This window comes from Salvelinus fontinalis, chromosome 37, assembly GCF_029448725.1.
Source record: "Salvelinus fontinalis isolate EN_2023a chromosome 37, ASM2944872v1, whole genome shotgun sequence".
Lineage (NCBI taxonomy): Eukaryota > Metazoa > Chordata > Actinopteri > Salmoniformes > Salmonidae > Salvelinus > Salvelinus fontinalis.
Genome location: NC_074701.1, coordinates 1,467,924 through 1,494,363, shown reverse-complemented (window position 1 = coordinate 1,494,363; position 26,440 = coordinate 1,467,924). Strand labels below are relative to the sequence as shown.

The window sequence follows — 26,440 nt, the reverse complement described above, 5'->3', positions numbered from 1 at the left end:
CCTCAATCCCATAGAATATTTGTGGGCAGAACTGAAAAAGTGTGTGCGAGCAAGGAGGCCTACAAACCTGACTCAGTTACATCAGCTCTGTCAGGAGGAATGGGCCAAAATTCACCCAACTTATTGTGGGAAGCTTGTGGAAGGCTACCCGGAACATTTGACCAAAGTTAAACAATTTAAAGGCAATGCTACACTCAATTAGTATTTGGTATGTGAACTTCTGACCCACTGGGAATGTGATGAAAGAAATAAAAGCTGAAATAAATAATTCTCTCTACTATTATTCTGACATTTCACAATCTTAAAATAAAGTGGTGATCCTAACAGACCTAAAACAGCAAATTTTTACTAGGATTAAATGTCAGGAATTGTGAAAAACTGAATTTGGCTAAGGTGTATGTAAACTTCCGACTTCAACTGTGTATATATATATATTTTACACACTACCGTTCAAACGTTTGGGGTCACTTAGAAATGTGCTTGTTTTTAAAAGAAAAGCAAATGTTTTGTCCATTAATTAATATAGCACAAAATTTATCAGAAATACAGTGTACATTTACATTTACATTTAAGTCATTTAGCAGACGCTCTTATCCAGAGCGACTTACAAATTGGTGCATTCACCTTATGATATCCAGTGGAACAACCACTTTACAATAGTGCATCTAAATCTTTTAGGGGGGGGGGGGGGGTTAGAAGGATTACTTTATCCTATCCTAGGTATTCCTTAAAGAGGTGGGGTTTCAGGTGTCTCCGGAAGGTGGTGATTGACTCCGCTGACCTGGCGTCGTGAGGGAGTTTGTTCCACCATTGGGGTGCCAGAGCAGCGAACAGTTTTGACTGGGCTGAGCGGGAACTGTACTTCCTCAGAGGTAGGGAGGCGAGCAGGCCAGAGGTGGATGAACGCAGTGCCCTTATTTGGGTGTAGGGCCTGATCAGAGCCGGAAGGTACGGAGGTGCCGTTCCCCTCACAGCTCCGTAGGCAAGCACCATGGTCTTGTAGCGGATGCGAGCTTCAACTGGAAGCCAGTGGAGAGAGCGGAGGAGCGGGGTGACGTGATTATTAATGTTGTAAATGACTATTGTTGCTGGAAACGGCAGATTTTTTGGTGTGGAATATCTACATAGGCATAGCTCCTCTGTCCAGTGTCTATGCTCTTTTGCACATCTTAATCTTTTCTTTTTATTGGCCAGTCTGAGATATGGCTTTTTCTTTGCAACTCTGCCTAAAGGCCAGCATCCCGTAGTTGCCTCTTCACTGTTGACGTTGAGACTGGTGTTTTGCGGGTACTATTTAATGAAGCTGCCAGTTGAGTACATGTGAGGCATCTGTTTTTCAAACTAGACACTCTAATGTACTTGCTCAGTTGTGCACCGGGGCCTCCCACTCCACTTTCTATTCTGGTTAGAGCCAGTTTTGTCACGCCCTGATCTGTTTCACCTGTCTTTATGATTGTCTCCACCCACCTCCAGGTGTCTCCTGTTTTCCCCATTAGTCCCCGGTGTATTTATCCCTGTGTCTCTCTGTGCCAGTTCGTCTTGTTTTTTCCAAGTCAACCTGCGTTTCTCCTAGCTCCTATTTTTTCCAGTCTCTGTTTTTTCCTAGCCCTCCTGGTTTTGACCCTTGTCTGTCCTGATGCTGAATCCGCCTGCCTGACCACTCTGCCTGTTCTGACCTCGAGCCTGCCTATCCCCTTGTACTGTTTGGACTGGAACCTGTTCACTGAACCCCTGCCTGTCCCGACCTCGAGCCTGCCTATTGCCTTGTACTGTTTGGACTCTGAACTGGTTTATGAACTCTCGCCTGTCCCCGACCTGTCTATTGCCTACCCCTTTTGGTGCAATAAATATCGGAGCTCAACCATCTGCCACCTGTGTCTGCATTTGGGTCTCACCTTCTGCCCGTATAGTACGAACTGGCCATGACAGACCCAGCAGACTAGAACCAGCTCCGTCACGCTGTCTCCCTGCAGGGAGCCACCATTGCGGAGCAACTGCTGGTCCTTTTGGCAGGGCTTTGTTCCCTGATGGAACGCCACAACAAAGTGTTCAAGGCTATAATGGAGCAAATCAGTGAGTTAGCTCATAGGCAGCCCTCCACCTCTGAGACCTCCCAACCACCCATTAACCTTTCTACTACTAGTGGATTTGTTCAACCTACCCCGGTTCCTCGAGATCTACGCTTACCTCCTCCGGAGTGTTATGCAGGCGATCCTGATACTTCCGGGTATTCCTTTCCCAGTGCTCCCTCATTTTTGAACTCCAGCCCTCTTCATTCTCATCAGACTGATCGAAGATAGCGTATTTAATCACGATAATGTCCGGAAGAGCGCTCTCCTGGGCAACGGCTGTGTGAGAGCAGCAATCTGCTGTGTGCCATAGCCTGGAGGAATTCATGGCAGAAGTGAGGAAGGTTTTCGATTCTCCGTTGCACGGGAGGGAGGTGGCTCAAACTACTGCAGGTACATCAGAACTCCTGTAGTGGGACATGACTAAGCAGTAGATTTTTGCACATTGGCCATCGAGAGTTCCTGGAATCCGGAGGCTCTGTTTGACACCTTTCTCCACGGACTGTCAGAGGGGATAAAGGATGAGCTCGCAGCTCGGGAAATACCACGGGACATTGATTCCCTCATCGCCCTGGCAATTAGGATTGATGGGCACCTACGAGAACGCAGGTGTGAGAGGTGGTCGTGTCTCGGGAACACTCATTCATCTGCTGATGTTGGCGCCCATCCGAAGGAATCCGTAAATCCCAGATGTTTGCATTTCCCGAGGAGAGCCGAAAACACCCGAGGTTCCCAGTGAATCATCGGCGACGGGTAAGTTGGATACTCCTGAGCCCATGCAGCTGGGAAGAGCTAGGTTATCGGTTGGGTAACGCTCACGCAGGCTAAATTCTCACTGTTGTCTGTACTGTGGAGGGGCGGGATATTATATACCCACTTTCCCAGTTAGGGAATATAGGGATATAGGGGGTGCTGTTTCGACTTAGGGAAAATTGGTCTCCAAATTAAACTGCCTAGTACTCAATTCTTGCTCGTACAATATGCATATTATTGTTATTATTGGATAGAAAACACTCTCTAGTTTCTATAACCGTTGGAATTATGTCTCTGAGTGAAACAGAACTCATTCTACAGCACTTTTCCTGCCAGGGAGTGAGATTTCATAAATCTTGGCCCCTGCTCCCAGGTCAGTTCATAAGTCCCTGTGAATGCTATGATGCTACAAACACTGCCTACGCCTTCCTCTAGATGTCAGTAAGCGGGGAGATTTTGAATGGAGTGCATTGCGCAATCCGGGTTCTATAAATAGACCCTGGAGCGGAAAGAACGTCCTTTTCGACGCAGAGTGGTCGTCGGACTGGCCTCATTCCAAGCTTTGGTTTAGCCACTTATATATCGCCGGTCATGTTTTTATTCGTTATAGGTGTTAAAGACATCATAAGGTAGTTAATTTAAACCGTTTTATAGCAATTTATATCCGTTTAGTGCGATTTTGAGGCATTTCTTTGTGACGTACTTTGAAGAGCTGGTCACGTTTCCAGTACATGCCGAACGTTAGTGGCCATTTCGACAGGACAAGAGGACATCTTTCGACCAAAAGACGATTAGACCGGAGAAAGGATACATTGCCCAAGATTCTGATTGAAGATCAGCTCATAGTAAGAACTATTTTTGATGATAAATCGTTATTCTGTTGAAAAATGTCAAACGCATAAGCCGCCATTTTGTTTTGTGTAGCTTCGATTGGCGAACCCTGTATTCTACAGTAAGGATAATTTTAGAAATGTAATTCAGCGATTGCATTAAGAACTAATTTGTCTTTCGATAGCTGTCCAACTTATATTTTTTTAGTCAAGTTTATGATTAGTTATTCATTACGCTAGATCACTTTCCAAAATGGCGCCCGATATTTTCAGCCCAGGTTGGCTACTATTCTCATTGTATAACCACGTTTTTTTGTGGCTAAATATGCACATTTTCGAACAAACTCTATATGTATGTTGTAATATGATGTTACAGGAGTGTCATCGGAAGAATTCTGAGAAGGTTAGTGAAAAAATTAATATATTTTGGCGATGATAACGATATCGCTCTCTTTGGCTTGAATCAATGCTCGGGTAACGTTTGCATATGTGGTATGCTAATATAACGATTTATTGCGTTTTCGCTGTAAAACACTTAGAACATCTGAAATATTGTCTGAATTCACAAGATCTGTGTCTTTCCATTGCTGTGAGCTGTGTATTTTTAAGAAATGTTTTATGATTAGTAATTAGGTAATACACGTTGCTCTCTGTATTTGTTCTAGTCAAGTTGTGATGGTGGGTGCAATTGTAAACTATAATTTCTACCTGAAATATGCAAATTTTTCTAACAAAACCTATCCTATACAATAAATATGTTATCAGACTGTCATCTGATGAGGTTTTTTCTTGGTTAGTGGCTATCAATATGTTTATTTGGCCGAATTGGTGATAGCTACTGGTGGAGAGAAAAAATGTTGGACAAAGAAAAATGGTGTCTTTTGCTAACGTGGTTCGCTAATAGATTTACATATTTTGTCTTCCCTGTAAAACATTTAAAAAATCTGAAATGGTGGCTTTATTCACAAGATCTGTATCTTTCATTTGGTGTCTTGGACTTGTGATTTAATGATATTTAGATGCTACTATTTAATTGTGACGCGATGCTAATCAGTGAGGGGGAGGGGGGGGGTTGGGGGTGCTTGTCCCAGAGAAGTTAAGAAACCCCTTTCTTTTGTGGGTACAAGTACTCTGGTGAGCCAGACTGGGAGTCCCCTAACTTCAATCTCCCGTCCACCTTTGTTTGTGATTCTGCTGTGGGCAGACCAGTCTAAGTCTCTCTGGGTGCTCATTGACTCTGGGGCTTATGAAAGTTTTATGGATGCTATCATGGTTTCTAAATGAGGTATTCCCACAACTTCTCTCTGTCCCCATGGATGAAAGGGCACTGGACGGCCGCTCTATTGGAAGAGTCACCCATAGCAGTGCCCGTTCATATATGGGTATCAGGAAACCACAGTGAGATCTTACAGTTCCTCCTCATCGATTTCCCCCCCATGTTCCTGTGGTTTTGGGATTTATTTTCTTGGCTCCAGAAACACAATCCTGTTATTGACTGGACCACGAGCTTCATGCTGGGTTGGAGCCCGTTTTGTCATTTTCATTGCCTAAAAGCGTTCCCCTCAGGATGTAAGCAAAGCCAGGGATGTCGCTGTCGTCCCCACTGAGTACCATGACCTCCTGGAGGTTTTCAGTAAGGCACGGGCTACTTCTCTTCCCCCACACCGTCCTTATGATTGTGCCATTTATCTCCTCACAGACAGACACCACACTGGCTATATTCTCTATCTGGCCCAGAGACCAAAGCCATGGAAGAGTACATTGAGGATTATCTGCTACTGGAGGCATCAATCCGTCTTCATCTGCTGCTGGCGCAGGGTTTTTCTTCGTGGAGAAGGGTTAGGGTTAGAGAAGTGGAGAAGAAGGACAAGATCCTGTGTCAGTGCATTGACTACCGGGGTCTGAATGATATAACGATCAAGTATCGTTACCCCGTACCACTCCTCTCCTCAGCTTTCGAACCTCTCCAGGTGGCCACCATGTTTTACAAACTGTACCTTTGGAATGCCTACCATCTGGTTCAGATACGCGAATGAGATCAGTGGAAGACAGCCTTTAACACAGCCAGTAGACATTATGACTTCCAGGTCTTGCTGTTTGGACTCACCAAGGCTCTGGTAAACAATGTGCTCCAAGAAATGCTAAACCATTTCGTGTTCATCTACCTTGACGACATCCTGTTTTTTTTCCCGGTCTGCCCAAGAACACATTCTTCATGTCAGACCAGTCCCTTAGCGCCTCCTGGAGAACCAATCGTTCGTGAAAACTGAGAAGTGTGAGTTCCACCGCTCTACAATCTCCTTTATGGGATATGTCATAGCTGATGGATATATCCAAATGGATCCTGAAAAAGTGAAAGCAGTGGTAGAGTGGCCAAAACCTACGTCCAGGGTGGAGTTACAACATTTCCTGGCGTTCACTAACTTCTTCTACTGCCGTTTCATTGTTCTGGGAGTAGTACACAGCGTTGTACGATATCTTTAGTTTCTTGCATGGAATAGCCTTAATTTCTCAGAACAAAAATAGATGGACAAGTTTCAGAAGAAAGGTCTTTGTGTCTGGCCATTTTGAGCCTGTAATCGAACGCACTAATGCTGATTCTCCAGATACTCAACCAGTCTAAATAAGGACAGTTTGTAGCTGTGCTAACATAGCTTCAAAAGGGTTTTCTAATGATAAATTAGCCTTTTAAAATGATAAACTTTGATTAGCTAACACAACATGCCATTAGAACACAAGAGTGATGGTTTCTGGTAATGGGCCTCTGTACGCCTATGTAGATATTCCATAAACAATCTGCCATTTCCAGCTACAATAGTGATTTACAACATTACCAATGTCTACACTTTATTTCTGATCAATTTTAATGGACAAAAACGAGATTTTCTTTCAAAAACGTGGACATTTCTAAGTGCCCCCAAACTTTTGAATGGTTGGGTGTGTATATACTATATCGTGGCAGACCAGGGGATTTGGTCAAGACGTTTACATAGATCAGACACGGACAGAGTATGATCAGCTCGGTTTCAAGGGTGTTTATTAAATAATAAATCAAAAGAAAAGGATAGGTCTCCCCCATGAGACCCTCTCTGGGATTCCATCTCCTGGGCTCCGGGTCTTGCTGTATCCTGATGGGCACACAAACTCAACTCCCTCGTCTTTGCTCGGGCGCCGTCTCCAGCTACACGGAAGTCACCTTACTTCCCCCAGTCCTCTCTGTGTGCTGCCCTTCTGGCAGCTTTATGGACTTGTGCAGCTGGTGAGCAATCAATTGATTACTCACCAACTCCCCAATCAGCCCTAATTAGTCCTGGGCGGAGAGCCCGTCGAGACCTGGCACGTCCAGCAGATGGAGCCATCGCCTTGTGATGTATACTCCGTATGTCACCAGGCCTCGTCGAGTCTCCCCCTGGTGGCTGACCTGCTGTACGTCACACACCCCTTAGCTCTGTCGGGGAGGGGACTGTCATCAGTGCGACGTATGTCTCCCTTCTCGATAGGGCATCCATGTTTCCATGCTTCGCCCCTGACCTGTGCACAACAGAAAAAGAGAAGCGTTGAAGGGACAAGAACCACCTGGTAACCCGATCGTTTGTGTCCTTTTTCCTGGCCATCCAGACCAGGGGAGCATGGTCCATGACCAGGGTGAAGTGGGTACCTAACAGGTAATACTTGAGTGTCTAGCGCCCACTTCACCGCTATACACTCTTTCTCAACAATGGAGTACTTTTTTTCTCTAGGAACCAGCTTTCTGCTGATGTACATGATGGGGTGCTCCTCGCCATTGTGTATCTGGGACAGAACGGCGCCTAGTCCCGTATCACATGCATCTGTCTGGACCACCATCGGCACCTGGAAATCAGGCATTACGAAAATCGGATGGAAGCACAGCGCTTCCTTCAGATGGCTGAACGCCGCTTCTGTCTCGTTCGTCCATTTCACTGTTTTCGGGAGGCGGGCCTGGGTTAGATCGTTGAGGGGGGAAGCTATAGCCCCAAAGTTGGGGGTAAATCGGCTATAGTATTCTGCCATTCTCCCAGGAAGGACTTGACCTGTGTCTTGTTGCGTGGAACGGGCCAGTCACGTACCGCGTGAACCTTCCTCTCCTGGGGCTTGACGTTCCCCCGTCCGATCAAATACCCCAGGTACTCCACCTCCTCAAATCCTAGTTTTCACTTCTTGGGGTTCGCGGTTAACCCGGCTTGTCTGAGCGTGTCCAGCACCGCCTGGAGGCGCGTCAGGTGCTTTTCCCAACCTTAGGTAATTGACAGGTCCCAGCTTCTCGACCACCTCATATGGTCCGTACAATGTTGCCAGGAACTTACTTTCAGCTGTGGGGATTAAGACCAGCACCCTGTCTCCCACATGGAATTCTCGGGGCTGGAATCCCCAATTTCTAGACCTGGGCTTGGGCGCGTTGGGCCTTCTCCATATGTTCCTTCACGACGGGCCATATGGCTGTCGTCCGCTCCCTCATCGTCTCCACATGCTCTACCACGCTGCGTAATGGGGTCGGTAGAGCTTCCCACACCTCCTTTACGAGGTCCAGTAGGCCGCGTGGCCTCCTCCCGTAGAGGAGTTTGAACGGGGAAAACCCAGCGGAGGATTGGGGTACTTCTTAGATTGAGAACATTAGGTGGGGTATTAGCTGGTCCCAGTTCTTCCCGTCCTGCTCGATGACCTTCCGCAGCATCTGTTTGAGCATTTTATTAAAATCCTCGACGAGTCCATCCGTCTGCAGGTGAAAAATGAAGGTCCGGATCTGCTTGATCTGCAGGAGGGCACACAACTCTTTCATGAGGCGGGTCATAAACTCCGTACCTAGGTCTGTCAAGATCTCGTTTGGGATGCCCACCCGGCTAAAAAGGTGGAACAGTTCCCGAGCGATTCCCTTGGATACCGCCGCCCGTAGGGGAATAGCCTTGGGATACCGTGTAGCATAATCTACCATCACCAGGATGTACCGGTGTCCTCGTGCTATTTTTACCAGGGGTCCCACTATGTCCATGGCAATGCGTTCAAAGGGCACCCCGATGATCGGTAGGGGGACCAATGGGCTTCGGGAGTTTGGCATTCGGGGCCATGAGTTGACATTCTGGGCAGCTGCGGCAGTAGTCTTCCACGGCCCTCCTCATCCCGGGCCAGTGGAACCGGGTGGCGATCCGTTCCCGGGTCTTCTCCATTCCCAGGTGCGCCCCCAACAGGTGGGTATGGGCCAGCTGAAGAACGGTTCCCACGTACCGTCGGGGCAGCAATACCTCTCGAAGTTCCCCCTGTTGGCGCGACACCTGATACAAAAGGTTATTCTTGATTTGGAAATGGGGATATCGCCAGTCACTCATCCCCGGAAGTAGCTATCCAACCACCACTATCACTTGTGCTGCGGCGGCTTTCAAGTTCGGATCCTCCCACTGGGCCGTCCCGAATTGTCTCCTCAGTTGGCCCCCAGGAGTGGTCTCGACTGGCCCCTCGAAATCGAGGAGGGGGAGGCTGGGCTCTGGTTCGGAATCCGGAGCCCCCTCCAACTCCGCCGCCGTAGACACATGCTGGTTAACTGGTTGCTTCCGGACCGCACAGGCTATTGGTCATCCCCGCTCTCTTCTTTGGACGGCTCGTACCTTCTTCCTCAACTCGTGCCCCCATAAGGCCGTGAACAGCGGACAATCCCATCCCACTAGGAGAGGTAGCAGCAACTCTGGCACTGTACCCACCGTCATCTGGTACCTCCCTTGTGGTGTCACAATGTTGGTCCATATGGTTGGATACCGCTTTGTGTCACTGTGAACACAGAAAATTGACATCTCCCTACCCTTTTTGGTCTCCTGGTTCAGCAGGTTCATGGTTACGAGAGTAACCATACTTCCGGAGTCCAATAGCGCTTCCGTGTCATGTCTGTCAACCTTCACCGGGACCATGGGTGCAGTTGATTCGGGGTGCGCCCCACAGGAGGTGACATAGTTCACGGCGTAACCCACCTTGCCTCCGGGGCTTACTGATGGCCCCGACTCCTCTCGAGCCGGGCAATTCCAGGCAATATGCCCCCGGGAGCCACACTCAAAACACTTCCTTTGGTCTCCTACCTGGGGTCGTCAGTGGCAGGGCGGCACTACCCAAGCCGTCTCTCCACAGATTTGCAGTCTTTTGGCCCTGTCGACTGTCGGTGCGGGGTACACAGCGGTGGGGCTGTCCTTCCTTCCCCTCGAACGGGTCGCCGACTCTGCCCGGCTCACACTCAGCAGAGCCTGAGTGTTCTGATGCCTCTCCACTGCTTCCAGGAGGCCCTCCAAAGTCTGGGGTGCGCATAGACTCGCCGCCCTCTTCATGTCGTGGGGTAGCGCCCGTAAGAAGCGATCCAGGACAACTTTGGAGAGGGTGGATACGTCGGATTGGAGCCATGCCCTGATGACGAGCAGTAGGTCGCTCATCTGTGCTCGGGGGGATGCGTCGGCTACGAACCTCCAGTCGTAGAACCGTTGAGCCCGATGGGCCAGGCTGTACCTGTAGCGGCTGAGTATCTCCCATTTGAGTCCGTCGTAATTAGCCGCCTGTTCGTTGTTCAGGTCCCAATACGCCTTTTGGTCATTCCCAGAGAGGAACGGGGCCAGCAGACTGGCCCACTTCGGCCTTGACCATCCTTCCCGTAGAGCTGTCCGTTCAAACGTACAAAGGTAGGTTTCGACATCATCGTCTTCCGTTAGTTTGAGTAAAAACTGATTGGGATGGGATTCAGGAGACGCTCCTCCTTGCAGCTTCTTGATTTCCTCAACGAGGCGGACGTTTTGTAATCGGTGTTCCTCCAGCGTTCGTTCCTGAACCGCCTGTTGTGCTTGTTGGGCCCGTACGAACTGAGCTATCAACTTGTCCATGGTGATGCTGCGTAAACGTCAACCCTGATCTGACCACGTTATCAGATTGCCCGCATTCTCCACCACATGTGGCAGACCAGGGGATTTGGTCAAGATGTTTACACAGATCAGACATGGACAGAGTATGATTAGCTCAGTTTCAAGGGTGTTTATTAAATAATAAAACGGGATACCGTCTCCTGGGCTCCGAGTCTTGCTGTATCCTGACGGGCACACAAACTCAACTCCCTCATCTTAGCTCGGGCACCGTCTCCAACTACACAGAAGTCACCTTACTTCCCCCAGTCATCTCTGTGTGCTGCCCTTCTGGCAGCTTTATGGGCTTGTGCAGCTGGTGAGCAATCAGCCCTTGATTACTCACCAACTCCCCAATCAGCCCCAATTAGTCTTGGGCGGAGACCCTGTCGAGACCTGGCACGTCCAGCAGATGGAGCCACCGCCTCGTGATGTATACTCCGTCTGTCACCAGGCATCGACGAGTCTCACCCTGGTGGCTGACCTACTGTACGCCACTATATATTTATATATATATATATATATAACTATATATATATATATATATATATAGTTGAAGTCGTAAGTTTACATACACTTAGGTTGGAGTCATTAAAACTCGTTTTTCATCCACTCCACAAATTTCTTGTTAACAAACTATCGTTTTTGGCAAGTTGGTTAGGACATCTACTTTGTGCATGACACAAGTAATTTTTCCAACAATTCTTTACAGACAGATTATTTCACTTTTTATTCACTGTGTCACAATTTCAGTGGGTCAGAAGTTTACACATACACTAAGTTGACTGTGCCTTTAAACAGCTTGGAAAATTCCAGAAAATTATGTCATGGCTTTAGAAGCTTCTGATAGGCTAATTTACATCATTTGAGTCAATTGCAGGTGTACCTGTGGATGTATTTCACCTTGACTGGACACAGCTAGACAAACTTATGTTTTTGAGAAAATCAGGGAGTTTTGCAACGAAGAGGACATCACATGCACTGCACTAAAGTCAAGGGCAGCACAGAAACAGGCTCTCCGAATATAGATTCCCTTGTTCATATGTGGTTCGGACGGACCAGTGATCAGCACTATCTGCAGAGCCTCTATTTAAATGACTCTCTCCTAACACACACGCCATACGCCGTTGCTGCTACTATTTTTTTTAACCCTGCTGCTCAACCACTTTACCCCTGATTGTATGCATATAACTACCTTGTCTATCACGGATATCATTATTGATATTATTTTTGTACATACTGTATATTATTTTATTTATATTGACACTTTCTGATATTGCTGCTATGGAAGAAATCATTTGGCTGTACCGTTTACACCTTCTGTAGAGACCCATCCAACTAGCAAGATGTGGCCAGTGGTGTAAAGTGGTTCAGTAAAAATACTTGAAAGTACTACTTAAGTATTTTTGGGGGTATCTGTACTTTACTTTACTATTTATATTTTTTGCCAACTTTACATTTTTCTTCAATACATTCCGAAATAAAATAATGTACTTTTTACTTCATACATTTTCCCTGACACCCAAAAGTACTCGTTACATTTTGACAAGAAAATTGTCAAATTCCCACACTTATCAAGAGAACATCCCTACTGTATCTGATCTGGCAGACTCACTAAACACAAATGCTTTGTTTGTAAGTTATGTCTGAGTGTTGGAGTGTGCCCCTGGCTATCCGTCAATAAACATAAAAAAATGTAATTGTGCCGCCTGGTTTAATATATGGTATTTGAAATTATTTATACTTTTACTTTTGATACTTAAGTACATTTTAGCAATTCCATTTACTTTTGATACTTAAGTATTTTTAAATCAAATACTTTTAGACTTTTACTCAAGTAGTATTTTACTGGGTGACTTATATTTACTTGAGTAGTTTTCTATTTAGGTATCTTTACTTTTACTCAAGTATGACAATTTAGTACTTTTTCCACCACTGGATGTGGCTGGGGGTTACAGCGTTTATTTCACATGACCCACCAATTTAGACAAGTGTGTCTAGGTAAGCGTCATCTAATACTTAGAAAATATTTTTATCTGGAACTTTCTGTTTTCCTGGAATTTGTCCTTATTGTAGGCTACTACTTTTACCACTTTTAGTCTTAATTTGTACTACTATGTTTAGCACATGACCTCACATGTGAATCCTTACAGAGATGGGTGGGGCTGGCTTAAGAGGGTGTGAACCATGCTGAATGGGTGTAGATAAGGGAGAGCTCTCCAGTAGGTACCAAAAATTCAAAGGCTCTTTTCTCAAAAGTGAGTATATAAATGTATCAACTTTCCAAAAAGAATTACTTTCTAATTGTTCCTCAAAAATGTGGTGTTTGATATACCATGTTGTAGCTCTGAGTCTCTACTTTTATCCAATGTAAAAAAAACAAATCAAACATTTTGCTTTATAAGACCGATTTGAGCCGGTCGGTCAAAATGTGTTTACATTCCTGCTTTGCCAAGATAATCCATCAACCTGACTAGTGTGCACTGTGTTACAAGTTCGGAGGAATTAACATATTTTCTACACAATTTGGTGAAAGCCCCAAAGGCTTCAGAAAGCATCGTTTTCCCATCACTATTATATACAGTACATGAACTAAACAACCTTAACCCTAACTATAATAAAATAGAGATTTCAGTAGGGAACATCATGCTCCCATTTGTATCTTACTCATGTGTGAGCTTTTTTTGTCAGTCTCAAAACCTTAAAAGGGTGCGTACTGATAACCAAAAAGGGTTTGAATGGCTTCTTCACCTGTGGGATTGTCTGAAGGGGGTTGAGGGGGTCTTTTGTGGGGGAAAACTCCTTCTGATTGGCTGGGCCTGGCTCCCCATGGCTGCACCCCTGCCCAGTCATGTGAAATCCATAGATATGGGCCTAGTTATTTCAACCGACTGATGTCTTTTATATGAACTGTAACTCAGTAAAATCTTTGAAATTGTTGCATGTTGCATTTTTATTTTTGTTCGGGCCCCGGTCAAAAGTGTGTACGGGCCCCGGTCAAAAGTAATGCACTATATAGGGACTATGGTGCCATTAGGTACTCATCACTAGTGATGGACAGGTAAGGAGTGTAGTTAAGCTGGGGGTTGAATAGGGATGCCCAGTTGGGGCTGAATTCTGATTCATTCTCCGCTGTAGATCTGGTTGAAATCCATCCACTGTAGTTATGTGGCTGTCCTCCTTGAGCCCACCCAGCTTACATAGAGAGAAGAATGGAAATAAACCTAAAGGCATCTATTATGGAGAATTCACAGGGGCACTGCTTGTATTGATAGAGGCATGCTTTTGCCTGGGAGGAATTGAGGAGGGTCGGATGGCAACATTCTGTATTTTCTTTTTAAATGCCATGCACATGTGTTATTTTTGGTAAATTTCCTCTGCCAACTTCTGCACATGCGCACACAAACGCACACACATGCGCACACACACACACATGCGCGCACACACACACACACACACACACATGCTCTGACACTCTGACAGCCTCTGGGGGCAGAGGGTTGAATAGGGGATAGGGCGCAGTCAGAGCAGCACCCCTCGTATCATCTACCAGGTGTGCCCATCACCACCTGGTGGAGGAGCTCCTAGCACTCCTATCCATCTCCATGCTGACAAGAGCAAACAAACTCCATGGCATGAATAAACAAACCTGCTGCTAAATAGGCCACTATCTCTCCATCAGACACTTTCTCTCTGTCTCTCTCTGCATCTCTCTCACTATCGTACTCTCTATCTCTCCTTCAGCCTCTCTCTCTCTATCCTCACCCCTTTCTCACTCTCTTCTTCTCTCCCTCCACCTCTCACTCTGACTATCTCAGCTTCCCTCTGTCTGTACAACTGCCCTATTCACTTAACTTCCTGCCAGTACTCCATTAGTTATGCTACTTTCTCTACACCTTCTTCCCTCTTTCCCAACCCCTCTACCTCCCTCTTCTCCTCCTTCTCGTTCTCTCTCCACTTGACTTGCAGTTATCTATCAAATTTCATCCTGGCGGCTGTGGTGCTGGAATCAATCAGAGTTGACTAGCTTTCGGCTTATCTCAACCTGTGGTGATTGATTTTCCTCGTTAGGTATAATTTGATGCTGTATCCCATATCTTCCAAAGCAAATTAAATTGTAGTCTAGTCGAAATGGGGCTCCTAGTCTTGGGCTGCTGTGAGTGACCGAGCAAGTGTGTGTGTAAGAAGATTGTCTGTGTGTCTGTTTATGAGCGCATGTGCATGTGTGTCTGTGTGTCAGCGCGGTGGGATGTTAGATAGAGCTAATGGGAAGTGGCGGACACATGATGGAAAACTAAAGAGGACGCTGTTGAACAGGGCTGCTTTCCCACTGGGCTGACACAGTCACTCAGCACAGCACAATGTCTCCTCTGCAACTACTCCCTACTGCTAAAATACACTACATCTGAATCCATACTGCTGTACTGAGCCAACGCAACATCTAGGATTGCAAGATTCCATTAAAGTTCCCAAAATTCTCAGGTTTTCCAGATATCCTGGTTGGAGGATTCTGGATTTCCTGCTATTCGGTCCTGATCCCAGGAACTTTCAACCATGTCAAATAAAGCGTTACTGTTTATTACACCATTTGTTACCATTTGTTGCCATGTGTATTGTTACAGGCATGCATGGTGAAGGTAACCCACCTCATCCTTGTCTTCAGCCTGTATGAAGAGAGGTAGGGCGAAGCCCACCTGGGCCAGCTCGGTGATGTGCACACGGTACTCGGAGCTGTTGAACTTGGGCGCGTTGTCATTCTTGTCAATCAGCAGGATGGTGAAGGTGGTCGTCACCGAGGCATCTGACGGTGTACGGTCATCGTTCAACTCTGTGCCCTGAGGGAGGAATGGAGGGGAGAAACGGGGGAGAGAGAGAGAGAGAGCGGAGAGAGAGAGAGAGACACACAGGGGGAGTATGGGAAGAGGACGGGCAGAGAATACAGGCGAATAAGTGCAAGTGCAATTAATTTCCAGTGTGAACAAGAAAGCAAATGAGAAAGTGAGAGAGGTGTCATATTGGAGCTGAAATTGTTCTGGTGGAGTGAAAGCAGTAAGCACTCAATGGATGCGTCCAAATGGCACCCTATTCCCTACACTGGGCTTCCGAGTGGCGCAGTGGTCTAAGGCACTGTATCTCAGTGCTAGAGGTGTCCCAAAGGCACTCTGGTTTGATTCCATGCTGTATCACAACCGGTCACGATTGGGAGTCCCATAGGGCGGTTCACAATTTGCCCAGCGTCGTCTGGGTTTGGCCGGTGTAGGCAGTCATTATAAATAAGAATTTGTTCTTAAAAAGATCGGACCCTTTTTTTTAAATGTTCGCCTAAAATTACATACCCAAATCTAACTGCCTGTAGCTCAGGACCTGAAGCAAGGATATGCATATTCTTGATACCATTTGAAAGGAAACACTTTGAAGTTTGTTTACGTGTGAAATTAATGTAGGAGAATATTAACTGACTTGCCTAGTTAAATAAAGGTTAAATAAAAATGTATAAATAGTGTACTACTTTTGATCAGGGCCCATAAGACTCTTTATAGGGATAGGGTCCCATTTGGGATGTAACCAATCTCCTCCAGGTATTTACAGCTGTACCTTTATTGGATCAGGGGGGTGGGGGGGGTCAGAGTGACTCAAAGCAATCATAGAAAGCATCTCTAAGTGGGGGCGCGAAGAGTTCACTGTAGATACACATCACACACACAATGAGATTTAAGAGAAAATAGTCCCATTACTCTCTCCCTCTCTTTTTTTCTCTCTTTCGGGGTTGATGAGTGAAGGGCATTTGCCAGCAGCAGGTTCGGCAGCAGCTAGAAGGCCGGCGACGCCGGACGCCTGAGCTGGACAGGAGGGGGAGCCAAAGCGAAGGCTGGTGTGACAAAGATGAAGACTACTGTTCACAGTCTGCAGCTGTTTAAGTACTGGAAGTCTAGGAAACTCAACTGAAGACGAGAGGGGATGAACATTTCCCTCTCACCACCGTGTGGTACATCTTACATCTCCAACCTAATGACCACTCCAGAACAAAAGAAGCCTACAACTACAAAGGACATTGTGACCTCTGGTGGACAAACCAGAGTCTTACATCCTTCGAACTACTCGACATAGACGGACAAGGGGTTTCAACAGAGAGACGACAGAAAGACATCTAAGCGTAAATATATGTTGCATTTCTAAATCTGTATCAGCGGTTGTTAGGGTGCTAAATATCCATATTTACGCTGAGCGTGTTTTCCCAATGTATGTCCGATAATTCCACTCACTTTGTCTCTCCCGCTCTATCTTTCCCCACACCATTTCCATTGTGTAACAAGCCATCATATCGGGTTAGTTCACAAGGGACTGTTTCATTGCATTATGTTAGTAATCAGTAATCTCTAGTGTGCGTGTTTATGTATTTCTGTGTGATTATTTAGTTAGTTAGTGAATAAATAATTAAGCTAATTTGTGTATCACTGAATCATCACTTAGGCTAGGGTTCGTGCAGATTGACGAGGTCAACGACGTTCAGAATGAGACTGATGAGGTAATAATACATTTTTAAGTGACTATCTATAGATGTTAATATATCTTGAAAGAGTTTAATTCGTCCATCATTTATAGTAACTTGTTAAATACGTTATCCAATGGTGCCACAAGTTATGAGTTAATTGTTACATATTAATTTAATCATGTAATAATTAAACATAGTTCATTGATTTGATAAAATAACATTCATCACATTAATGATAGTCACGTCAAGACAAGTTCTATCACAGTCGTGTCGTCAGCAAACTTGATGATGGTGTTGGAGTCGTGCGCGGCGTCGCAGTCATGGTTGAACAGGGAGTACAGGAGGGGACTAAGCACACACTACTGAGGGGTAGCCATGTTGAGGGTCAGCCTGGCGGATGTGTTGTTGCCTATCCTCATCCCTGGGGGCGGCCCGTCAGGAAGTCCAGGATCCAATTGCAGAGGGAGGTGTTCAACCCCAGGGTCCTGAGCTTGGTGATGAGCTTGGAGCGGACTGAATGCTGAGCTCCACACACTCAAAACGGATTGTATCCCAAATGACACCCTATTTCTTATAGTGCCCTATTGGCCCTGGTCAAAAGTTGGACGCTACCACTATCTAAGCTGGACTAAAGTTGGGAAAATAGTTGTATTACTACAGTACTCAGAATCAATAAAGACACCAAAGAAGAGGGAAGAAAAATCTCCATATTATAAATTTACAAAAATACATTTTTATTTTGGTCTATAAATTTCTCCTAGTTTATTGAAATGGTTGATTTCAATCAAGAATAACGAGTGAGGTGGGGGGGGGGGGGGGTATATTATCAAAAAAGATGTGATGGAATTCCCTGTTTGCATTATTATACTAATGCCATTAGAAGAATGTTTATAAATGGTTCGCTGTTTCTACCTGGAACAATGTAAAGGGTACTTCTACAGGGATAAGCCGAATAACCCTTCATGGTTTTAGTTAGCACCTTTTTTTCTAAGAGTGTACACACTCATACAAACACTCTCAGCGTGCAACTCTCACACACGCACACCTATGTGTGTGTCTAAACCAGACTAAAGGTTCTGGTAGAAAGCAATCATCACGATTCACTCTGAGAAAACTGGCTTTTAACCAAAAATCCCTCCACCTCTTCCCCTCTCCCGTTGCCACACTAAAATTAATTTCATGCCCCCTCTCTCAAACTCTGGGAACCATTTGGTGAGGAGAGGAGGAGAGGAAGCAGAGAAGTGTAAGGAGATGAAGAGGCCAGGGGTGAGAAGGAAAGACTCCCACTATGATAGAATGCACCAAATTGAGAGAGAAAGCGAGAGAGGGAGTGAGAGAGACTTCTCAAGGCTCAGTGGAGGGATATTCGGAATCTACATCTGGCTCAGAAAGACAAAGATGAAGAGGGAGAGAGAAGAAGCAAATAATCTCCAAAGCATTGGCCTGGCAGGACTCCATCAACATTAAGAATATCTTCCATTCCTTTATCCTCCCAGGTTGCTCCCAAAGAAGTCGAACTGTTCTCTAAATATGAGGATCTCAGCAGGACCCTGTCATAGTAAGCCTTAGGGTGGGGTGTGGAAATGCACACCTGGAAGATTATACCTCACATCCCAATGCCTTGAATTATGTACTGATGATGTATTCTATACCTTACCAGCATACAGGATATCTTCATTCAAAATGTGCAATACTGCGTGTGACTGGGAAGGTTTACAACTAAATAAAATGTAGAGTGGTGGTGTAGCTATATGTTCAGTTTAGGTCTCTCATCACTCCCAGGCCTAAACACAAACAGACAGACCTTGACGGTGAAAGTGAATCCGGATGAGTAGAGGGGGTTCTCTCTGTCCAGCTGTCCATTTACCGTCAGAGAGCCACTGATGTAGTCGAGAGCAAAGATACTGTTGGTATTGCCTGGAGGGACGAGAAGAGATGGGGAGAGAGGGAAAGGATGGAAGAGAGGGGGGGTATGAGAGGTTGAGAGAGGGGGAGGAGAGAAAGAGAGAGAGAGAGAGTAGAGAGACATAAGGGAAGAGATGAGAGAGAGCGGAAAGGGAGAGAGAGAGTCAGTGATCCTCATATCTCCGTCTAAGGTTTGTAGCGGTCATAAGATTTTGTCAGCTGGTGATTGTCATTGAAACAACTGCTGGACTCATGGTAATTGACTATTAATTAACATCAACACAGTCAGCATCTCCGTCTTCTACGCATAGCCTACAAGCCACTCATGCGGACCTTTAATATAGCTTACACATTTCAAACTCAATTCTAGACCTCGAAGCCAGATCTGCAGCATTTTTTCATTGTTCCCCTCTAGTAAGGGACGGATCTAGACCTGTGACACCAGGTGTGTGCAATTAATGATCAGGTAGAACATAAAACCAGCAGGCTCCGGACTTCGGAAAGAGCTGAGTACCCCAGGCCTACACCATCACAATAAATCCATTATTTATTTTAGACAGGTCTAAAGAATCCTTATGATTATGAAGAAAATGTAACCAGAAAATCAGAATAGCATATTTTGAGTCTTCCTTACGTTAGGCCCTGATCTAGCTATGCCATATGGCTGTGGGCTACATTAGTTCATTTAGCAGGCAAGATTTGCTTATAATTCCAATGACATTATTGAATAGTAAAAACAATTAACCTGTTGAGGACAGAGGGCGCTGTTTTCACTTTGGGGGAAAATCGTGCCCAATTTAAACGGCCTCGTACTCAATTCTTGCTCATACAATATGCATATTATTATTACTATTGGATAGAAAACCCTCTCTAGTTTCTAAAACCGTTTGAATTATATCTGTGAGTAAAACAGAACTCCTTTTGCAGCAAACTTCCTGACAGGAAGTGGAAAATCTGAAATCGATGCACTGTTCTAGGGCCTGCATATTAAAGTCCTTGATATTTATTAGTTTAGATGCACTTCATACGTCTTCCACTAGATGTCGACAGGCAGTGAGAGAAGAAATGGAGTGTGTAACTTGATCTGGTGTCGAATAATAGCTCTCGGCATGACGTGTCACCAGTTTCCTGTTTTCTGGAGAGCGCGTGAAGGGACCGGGTTTTGCCTTCTGATAAGCTGTCGTTATGGACGACTAATATCTCCGGCTTTGATTTTATTTGATACATGTGACAATATCATCGTAAAGTATGTTTTTTTAATATAGTTTAATCAGATTATTGAATTTTTTTCGGGACGTTAGGCGTGTTGCTTTGTCTGCCTTTGTTCAGGAAGGAGAGCTTCGCGCTACTTTGCTAGCTTTCTGTGCTAATTGACTGGAGAAGAGGACATTCTAAATCCAAACAACGATTGTTCTGGACAAAGGATCCCTTGTACAACATTCTGATGGAAGATCATCAAAAGTAGGACCCATTTTATGATGCTGGTTTGTTACGATCGCTAACATTTGCTGCTGGTAAATGGCTTGTGTTTCTGGCTATTGTGGTAAGCTAAAATAATGCTTCATTGTGTTTTCGCTGTAAAACACTTAAGAAGTCGGAAATATTGGCTGGAATCACAAGATACCTGTCTTTCATTTGCTGTACACCATGTATTTTCCAGAAATGTTTTATGATGAGTATTTGGGTATTTGACGTTGGTGTATAATTACTCTGGCTGCTTCGGTGCTATTTGTGACGGTAGCTGTGATGGTAGCTGCAATGTAAAACTGATTTATAGCTCAAATATGCACATTTTTCGAACAAGACATAGATTTATTGAATAACATGTTATAAGACTGTCATCTGATGAAGTTGTTTCTTGGTTAGTTTGGTCGGTTATTCGTTAGTTAGGTTGGTTTTGTGCATGCTACCTGTGCTGTGAAAAATGTCTACTCTAATTTAAAGTTATTTAATCTTCTGTCTGCAAGCCCGAGGCCGGCCACAATATGACAACAGCCACTTCAAGTGCAGGGCGCGAAATTAAAAATATATTTTTTAGAAATATTTAACTTTCACACATTAACAAGTCCAATACAGCATATGAAAGATAAACATCTTGTGAATCCAGCCCACATGTCCGATTTTTAAAATGTTTTACAGGGAAGACACAATATGTAAATCTATTAGCTAACCACGTTAGCAAAAGACACCACTTTTTTTACTCCAACAGTTTTTTAGTCCATCAGTCGCTATCACAAATTCGACCAAATAAAGATATAAATAGCCACTAACCAAGAAACAACTTCATCAGATGACAGTCTGATAACATATTTATTGTATAGCATATGTTTTGTTAGAAAAATGTGCATATTTCAGGTATAAATCATAGTTTACATTGCAGCTACAGTCAGAAATTGCACCGAAAGCAGCCATAAAACTTACAGACACCAACGTCAAATACCTAATTACTCATCATAAAACATTTCTGAAAAATACATAGTGTACAGCAAATGAAAGACAGGCATCTTGTCATTCCAGACAATATTTCTGATTTATTAACCTGTTGGGGATGGGGGCGCTGTTGAGACTATTTATGCTAATTGGGTAATTTTTGAAACGGCTTCCCACAAAATCCTTGATCGTACAATATGCATATTATTATTATTATTGAATAGAAAACAGTCTATAGTTTCTATAGGAGTTGAAATTTTGTCTCTAAGTGGAACAGAGCCCATTCTACAGCAATTTCCCTGACATGGAGTCAGATTTCAGAAATGTTGGCCACTGTTCTGAAGTCAGTTAAAAGGGCACTGTTATTGCTATGACTATACGGACACTTCTTACGTCTTCCCCTGGATGCCTTTACGTGATGACGATTCCAATGGGGTCGATTGCGCGTTCACAGGCCCTACAAATGAAAAAACCCTGTAGCTAGCAAGTCTTTTCTTGCTGCGTAACGCGCGTGGAGGACACCGACCCCCTCCTGTTCCAAGCGTTAGTTTAGCCTGTTATATTTCTCAGGTCATCTTTTCACTCGTTATAGGAGTTAAAAACATCATAAGGTAGTTAATTTAAAGCGTTTTATAGCAATTTATATCCGTTTAGTGCGATTTTGAGACATTTATTTTTGAAACGATGTGAATAGTTGGGCACGCTTTTCAGTTCATCCCGAACGCAGTTGGCATTTCCACATGGCAAGAGGACAGCTTTCCACCAAAAGACGATTACTCCCAAGAAAGGATCCTTTGCCCAAGATACTGATGGAAGAACAGCTCAAGGTAGGACATTTTTATTATGATAAATCGTGTTTCTGTCGAAACATTTTAGTGGCTTAGGACGCCATGTTTTTTGACGTAGCTTCGCTTGGCGCAAACTGTATTGAAAAGTAAGGATAAATTAAAAAATGTAATTCCGCAATTGTATTAAGAATTAAATTGTCTATCAATCCCTGTCCACCCTATATTTTTTAGTCACGTTTATGAGTATTTATGTATAAGAGTAGATCACTGTCTAAGTGGCGCAAGGACATATTCTGACCAGCTGAGTTACATTTCACATTGTCTAACCATGGTTTTGGTGGCTAAATATAAACGTTTTCGATCAAACTCTATATGCATTGTGTAATATGATGTTACAGGAGTGTCATCTGAAGAATTCTGAGAAGGTTAGTGAAAAAATTAATATATTTTTGGCGATGTTGACGTTATCGCTCACTTTGGCTAGAATCAATGCTGGGCTGCTATGTGCTATGTGCTATGCTAATATAACGATTTATTGTGTTTTCGCTGTAAGACACTTAGAAAATCTGAAATATTGTCTGTATTCACAGGATCTGTGTCTTTCGATTCGTGTATGCTGTGTATTTTTACGAAATGTTTGATGATTAGTAAGTAGGTAAACACGTTGCTCAATGTAGTTTTTCTATTCCATTTGTGACGGTGGGTGCAATTGTAACCTATGCCATCTACCTGAAATATGCACTTTTTTCTAACAAAACCTATCCCATACCATAAATATGTTATCAGACTGTCATCTGATGAGTTTTTTTCTTGGTTAGGGGCTATAAATATCTTAGTTTAGCCGAATTGGTGATGGCTACTGGTGTTGGTGGACAAATAAAAGATGGTGGATTATGCTAATGTGTTTTTAGGTAATAGATGTACATCTTTACATATTGTGTCTTCCCTGTAAAACATTTTAAAAATCGGACATGTTGACTGGATTCACAAGATCTGTGTCTTTCATTAGCTGTATTGGACTTTAATGTGTGAAAGTTAAATATTTTTAAAAAATATTTTTTTTGAATTTCGCGGCACTGGTTTTTCAGTGGGGGGGGGGGGGTGTGCCGCTAGCGCCACGCTGATCCTAGACAGGTTAAGTGTTTTACAGCGGAAAAAAAATGTAGAGTTATATTAGCTTAGCACAATAGCCAGAAACACTTGGGCGCCGGCGACTACGACAGATATATGAAATAACATCATAAATTGGGTCTTACTTTTGCTGATCTTTCATCAGAATGTTGGACAAGGTGTCCTTTGTCCAGAACAGTCGTTGTTTGGATTCAGAACGGACACTTCCCTCTTCATTTAGCAAGCGCGCTAGCCGGGTAGCACGACACTCTCCATGTCAACAAACGGAAGAGAACGGAACACGGCAAAACTCCCGAAAAAATTTCAATAATCTGATGAAACCATATTGAAAAAACATACTTTACGATGATATGGTGACATGTATCAAATAAAATCAAAGCAGGAAGATTGTAGTCGCCTATAACGGCAGCTAAACAAAAGGCAATCCGACTGTCCAGCTCGCGCTCTTCAGAGTACCGAAAATGGTGGACACGTCATTCTAAAATGATGTGTTCCATCTCAGACCAAGATAACCAACTCATTTCTTCTCTCACAGCCTCTTGACACCCAGAGGAAGGTGTATGACGTGCATGTATACTAATAAGTCTTGTGCCCATTTATAGGCAGGAAGAAGAACAGAGCATCGATTTCAGACTTTCCACTTCCTGGTCAGGAAATGTGCTGCAGAACGAGTTCTGTTTCACTCAGAGAAATAATTCAAACGGTTTTAGAAACTAGAGAGTGTTTTCTATCCAATAGTAATAATAATATGCATATTGTACGAGCAAGAATTGAGTACGAGGCCGTTTGAAATGGGCACATTTTATCTGGCTACTCAATACTGCCCCTTGCAGCCCAAACAGGTTAACTCACGTTAGTCTCATTCCAAACGTCATAAATTGTTGGTTATCTGCACGAACCCAGCCTTCACTATGAATCATCCATACACCAATTGTCTTAATCATTGATTTACTAACTAACTAAATAATCACAGAAATGCATAAACACACAAACAGTAGATATGGTTACAAGGAAATGATAGGGGAGGTTCCCTAGTGGGCTAAGCGGATATGACAGCTTGGTGGACAAAGGGAAGTGGGTGTGGGCTGAAAAGGGCGGGAAAGACAAAAGGAGTCACTACACAGTTGATAATTATATTAATTGAAATGCTAATCCTTTGCACATGAACGCTCACTCTTTCGGGAATAATTGCAATCAATTTATATTTACACCTAGTGTGTCGTCGTGATCTCTGTTGGAATTGTCAGTCTGCGGAGAGTCAGTTCATCTGAGCGTCTCTCTCTCTGCTTTCTTGAAGTCTTAGGTGGTTAGAATGGATACTACAGAGTACCATTCAGAAATGTTCTCATAGATAGATATTCCGGCAGTTGTCGGTCATCGCATCCCAGGTTGACATAATTTCTCGCTGCAGACTAGTAATTATTATCTATGATTTCTTCTTATTCGGTAAGGATCGATAGTCTCAGAGTTTAACCATTTCCAGCCGTGTAGCCAATGCTCCACGTGGTATGGTTAGGTATTCAACAACCATTACAACCTTAGCTTATACTGACGTTTTTGTGGTCTAAACTCAACATGTGCCCCCCCTGTCTCCATCGATGTATGCTCGGTCTGAAGAGGATTTCCTCAGGAGGGTTTTTTATTTGTAACAGTAGAAAAGGGCTGTTCCATTATGCCAGATCATGTCTGTGTTCAGCGGGCCAATGACCTCGTTAAACTTTAAAAGGAATGCAATTATCTTTCAATAACTTCTTTGGGACAGGGGGGCAGTATTGAGTAGCTTGGATAAAAAGGTGCCCAGAGTAAACTGCCTGCTACTCAGTCCTAAAAGCTAGAATATTCATATTATTAGTAGATTTGGATAGAAAACACTCTGAAGTTTATAAAACTGTTTGAATGATGTCTGTGAGTATAACAGAACTCATATGGCAGGCAAAAACCTGAGAAAAAATCCAACCAGGAAGTGGGAAATCTGAGGTTTGTAGTTTTTCAACTCTTTGCCTATCGAAGATACAGTGGAAATGGGGTCATATTGCACTTCCTAAGACTTACACTAGATGTCAACAGTCTTTAGAACCTTTTTTGATGCTTCTACTGTGAAGGAGGGGGGAATGGGATCTGAATGAGTCAGAGGTCTGCCAGAGTGGCATGAGCTGGTCACGCGCGCTCACGTGAGAGTTAGCTGCGTTCCATTGCATTTCTACAGACAAAGGATTTCTCCGGTTGAAACATTATTGAAGATTTATGTTAAAAACATCCTAAAGATTGATTCTATACATCGTTTGACATGTTTCTACAAACTGTAATATGACTTTTCGTCTGAACTTTTGCCTGGACCTGCCTGGGACAAAAAGGAGGTATTTGACCATAAATGATGGACTTTATCGAACAAATAAAACATTTATTGTCGAACTGGGATCCCTGGGAGGGCATTCTGATGAAGATAATCAAAGGTAAGTGAATATTTATAATGCTATTTCTGACTTTGTTGACTCCACAACATGGTGTATATCTGTATGGCTTGCTTTGTTGTCTGAGTGCTGTACTCAGATTATTGCATGGGGTGCTTTTTCGGTAAAGCTTTTTTGAAATCTGACAAAGCGGTTGCATTAAGGAGAAGTTTATCTTTAATTCTATGCATAACACTTGTATCTTTCATCAAAGTTTATGATGAGTATTTCTGTAAATTGATGTGGCTCTCTGCAAAACCACCAGATGTTTTGGAACTACTGAATATAACGCGCCAATGTAAACTGAGATTTTTGGATATAAATATGAACTTTATCGAACAAAACATACATGTATTGTGTAACATGAAGTCCTATGAGTGCCATCTGATGATGATCATCAAAGGTTAGTGATACATTTTATCTCTATTTCTGCTTTTTGTGACTCCTCTCTTTGGCTGGAAAAATGGCTGTATGGTTTTCTGTGACTAGGTGCTGACCTAACATAATCGCATGGGGTGCTTTCACAGTAAAGCCTTTTTGAAATCGGACACTGTGGTTAGATTTACAAGAAGTGTATCTTTAAAATGGTGAATAATACTTGTATGTTTGAAGAATTTTAATTATGGGATTTCTGTTGTTTTGAATTTGGCGCCCTGCAATTTCACTGGCTGTTGTCGAGGTGGGACGCTACCAGAGAGGTTAATTGTTAA

At 43.9% G+C, this 26,440-nt stretch overlaps 1 protein-coding gene across 1 annotated transcript in view; it reads right to left on the bottom strand.

Moving 5' to 3' along the window:
• Positions 1-26,440, bottom strand: part of LOC129835970 (cadherin-23-like) — a 717,892-nt gene that overhangs the window by 275,896 nt on the left and 415,556 nt on the right. The window contains exons 10-11 of the mRNA XM_055901677.1: positions 18,831-18,943; positions 15,180-15,368 (exon numbers count right to left, since the gene is read on the bottom strand). Coding sequence (XP_055757652.1) covers positions 15,180-15,368; positions 18,831-18,943 — 302 coding nt within the window. The remainder of the gene's footprint in view (positions 1-15,179; positions 15,369-18,830; positions 18,944-26,440) is intronic.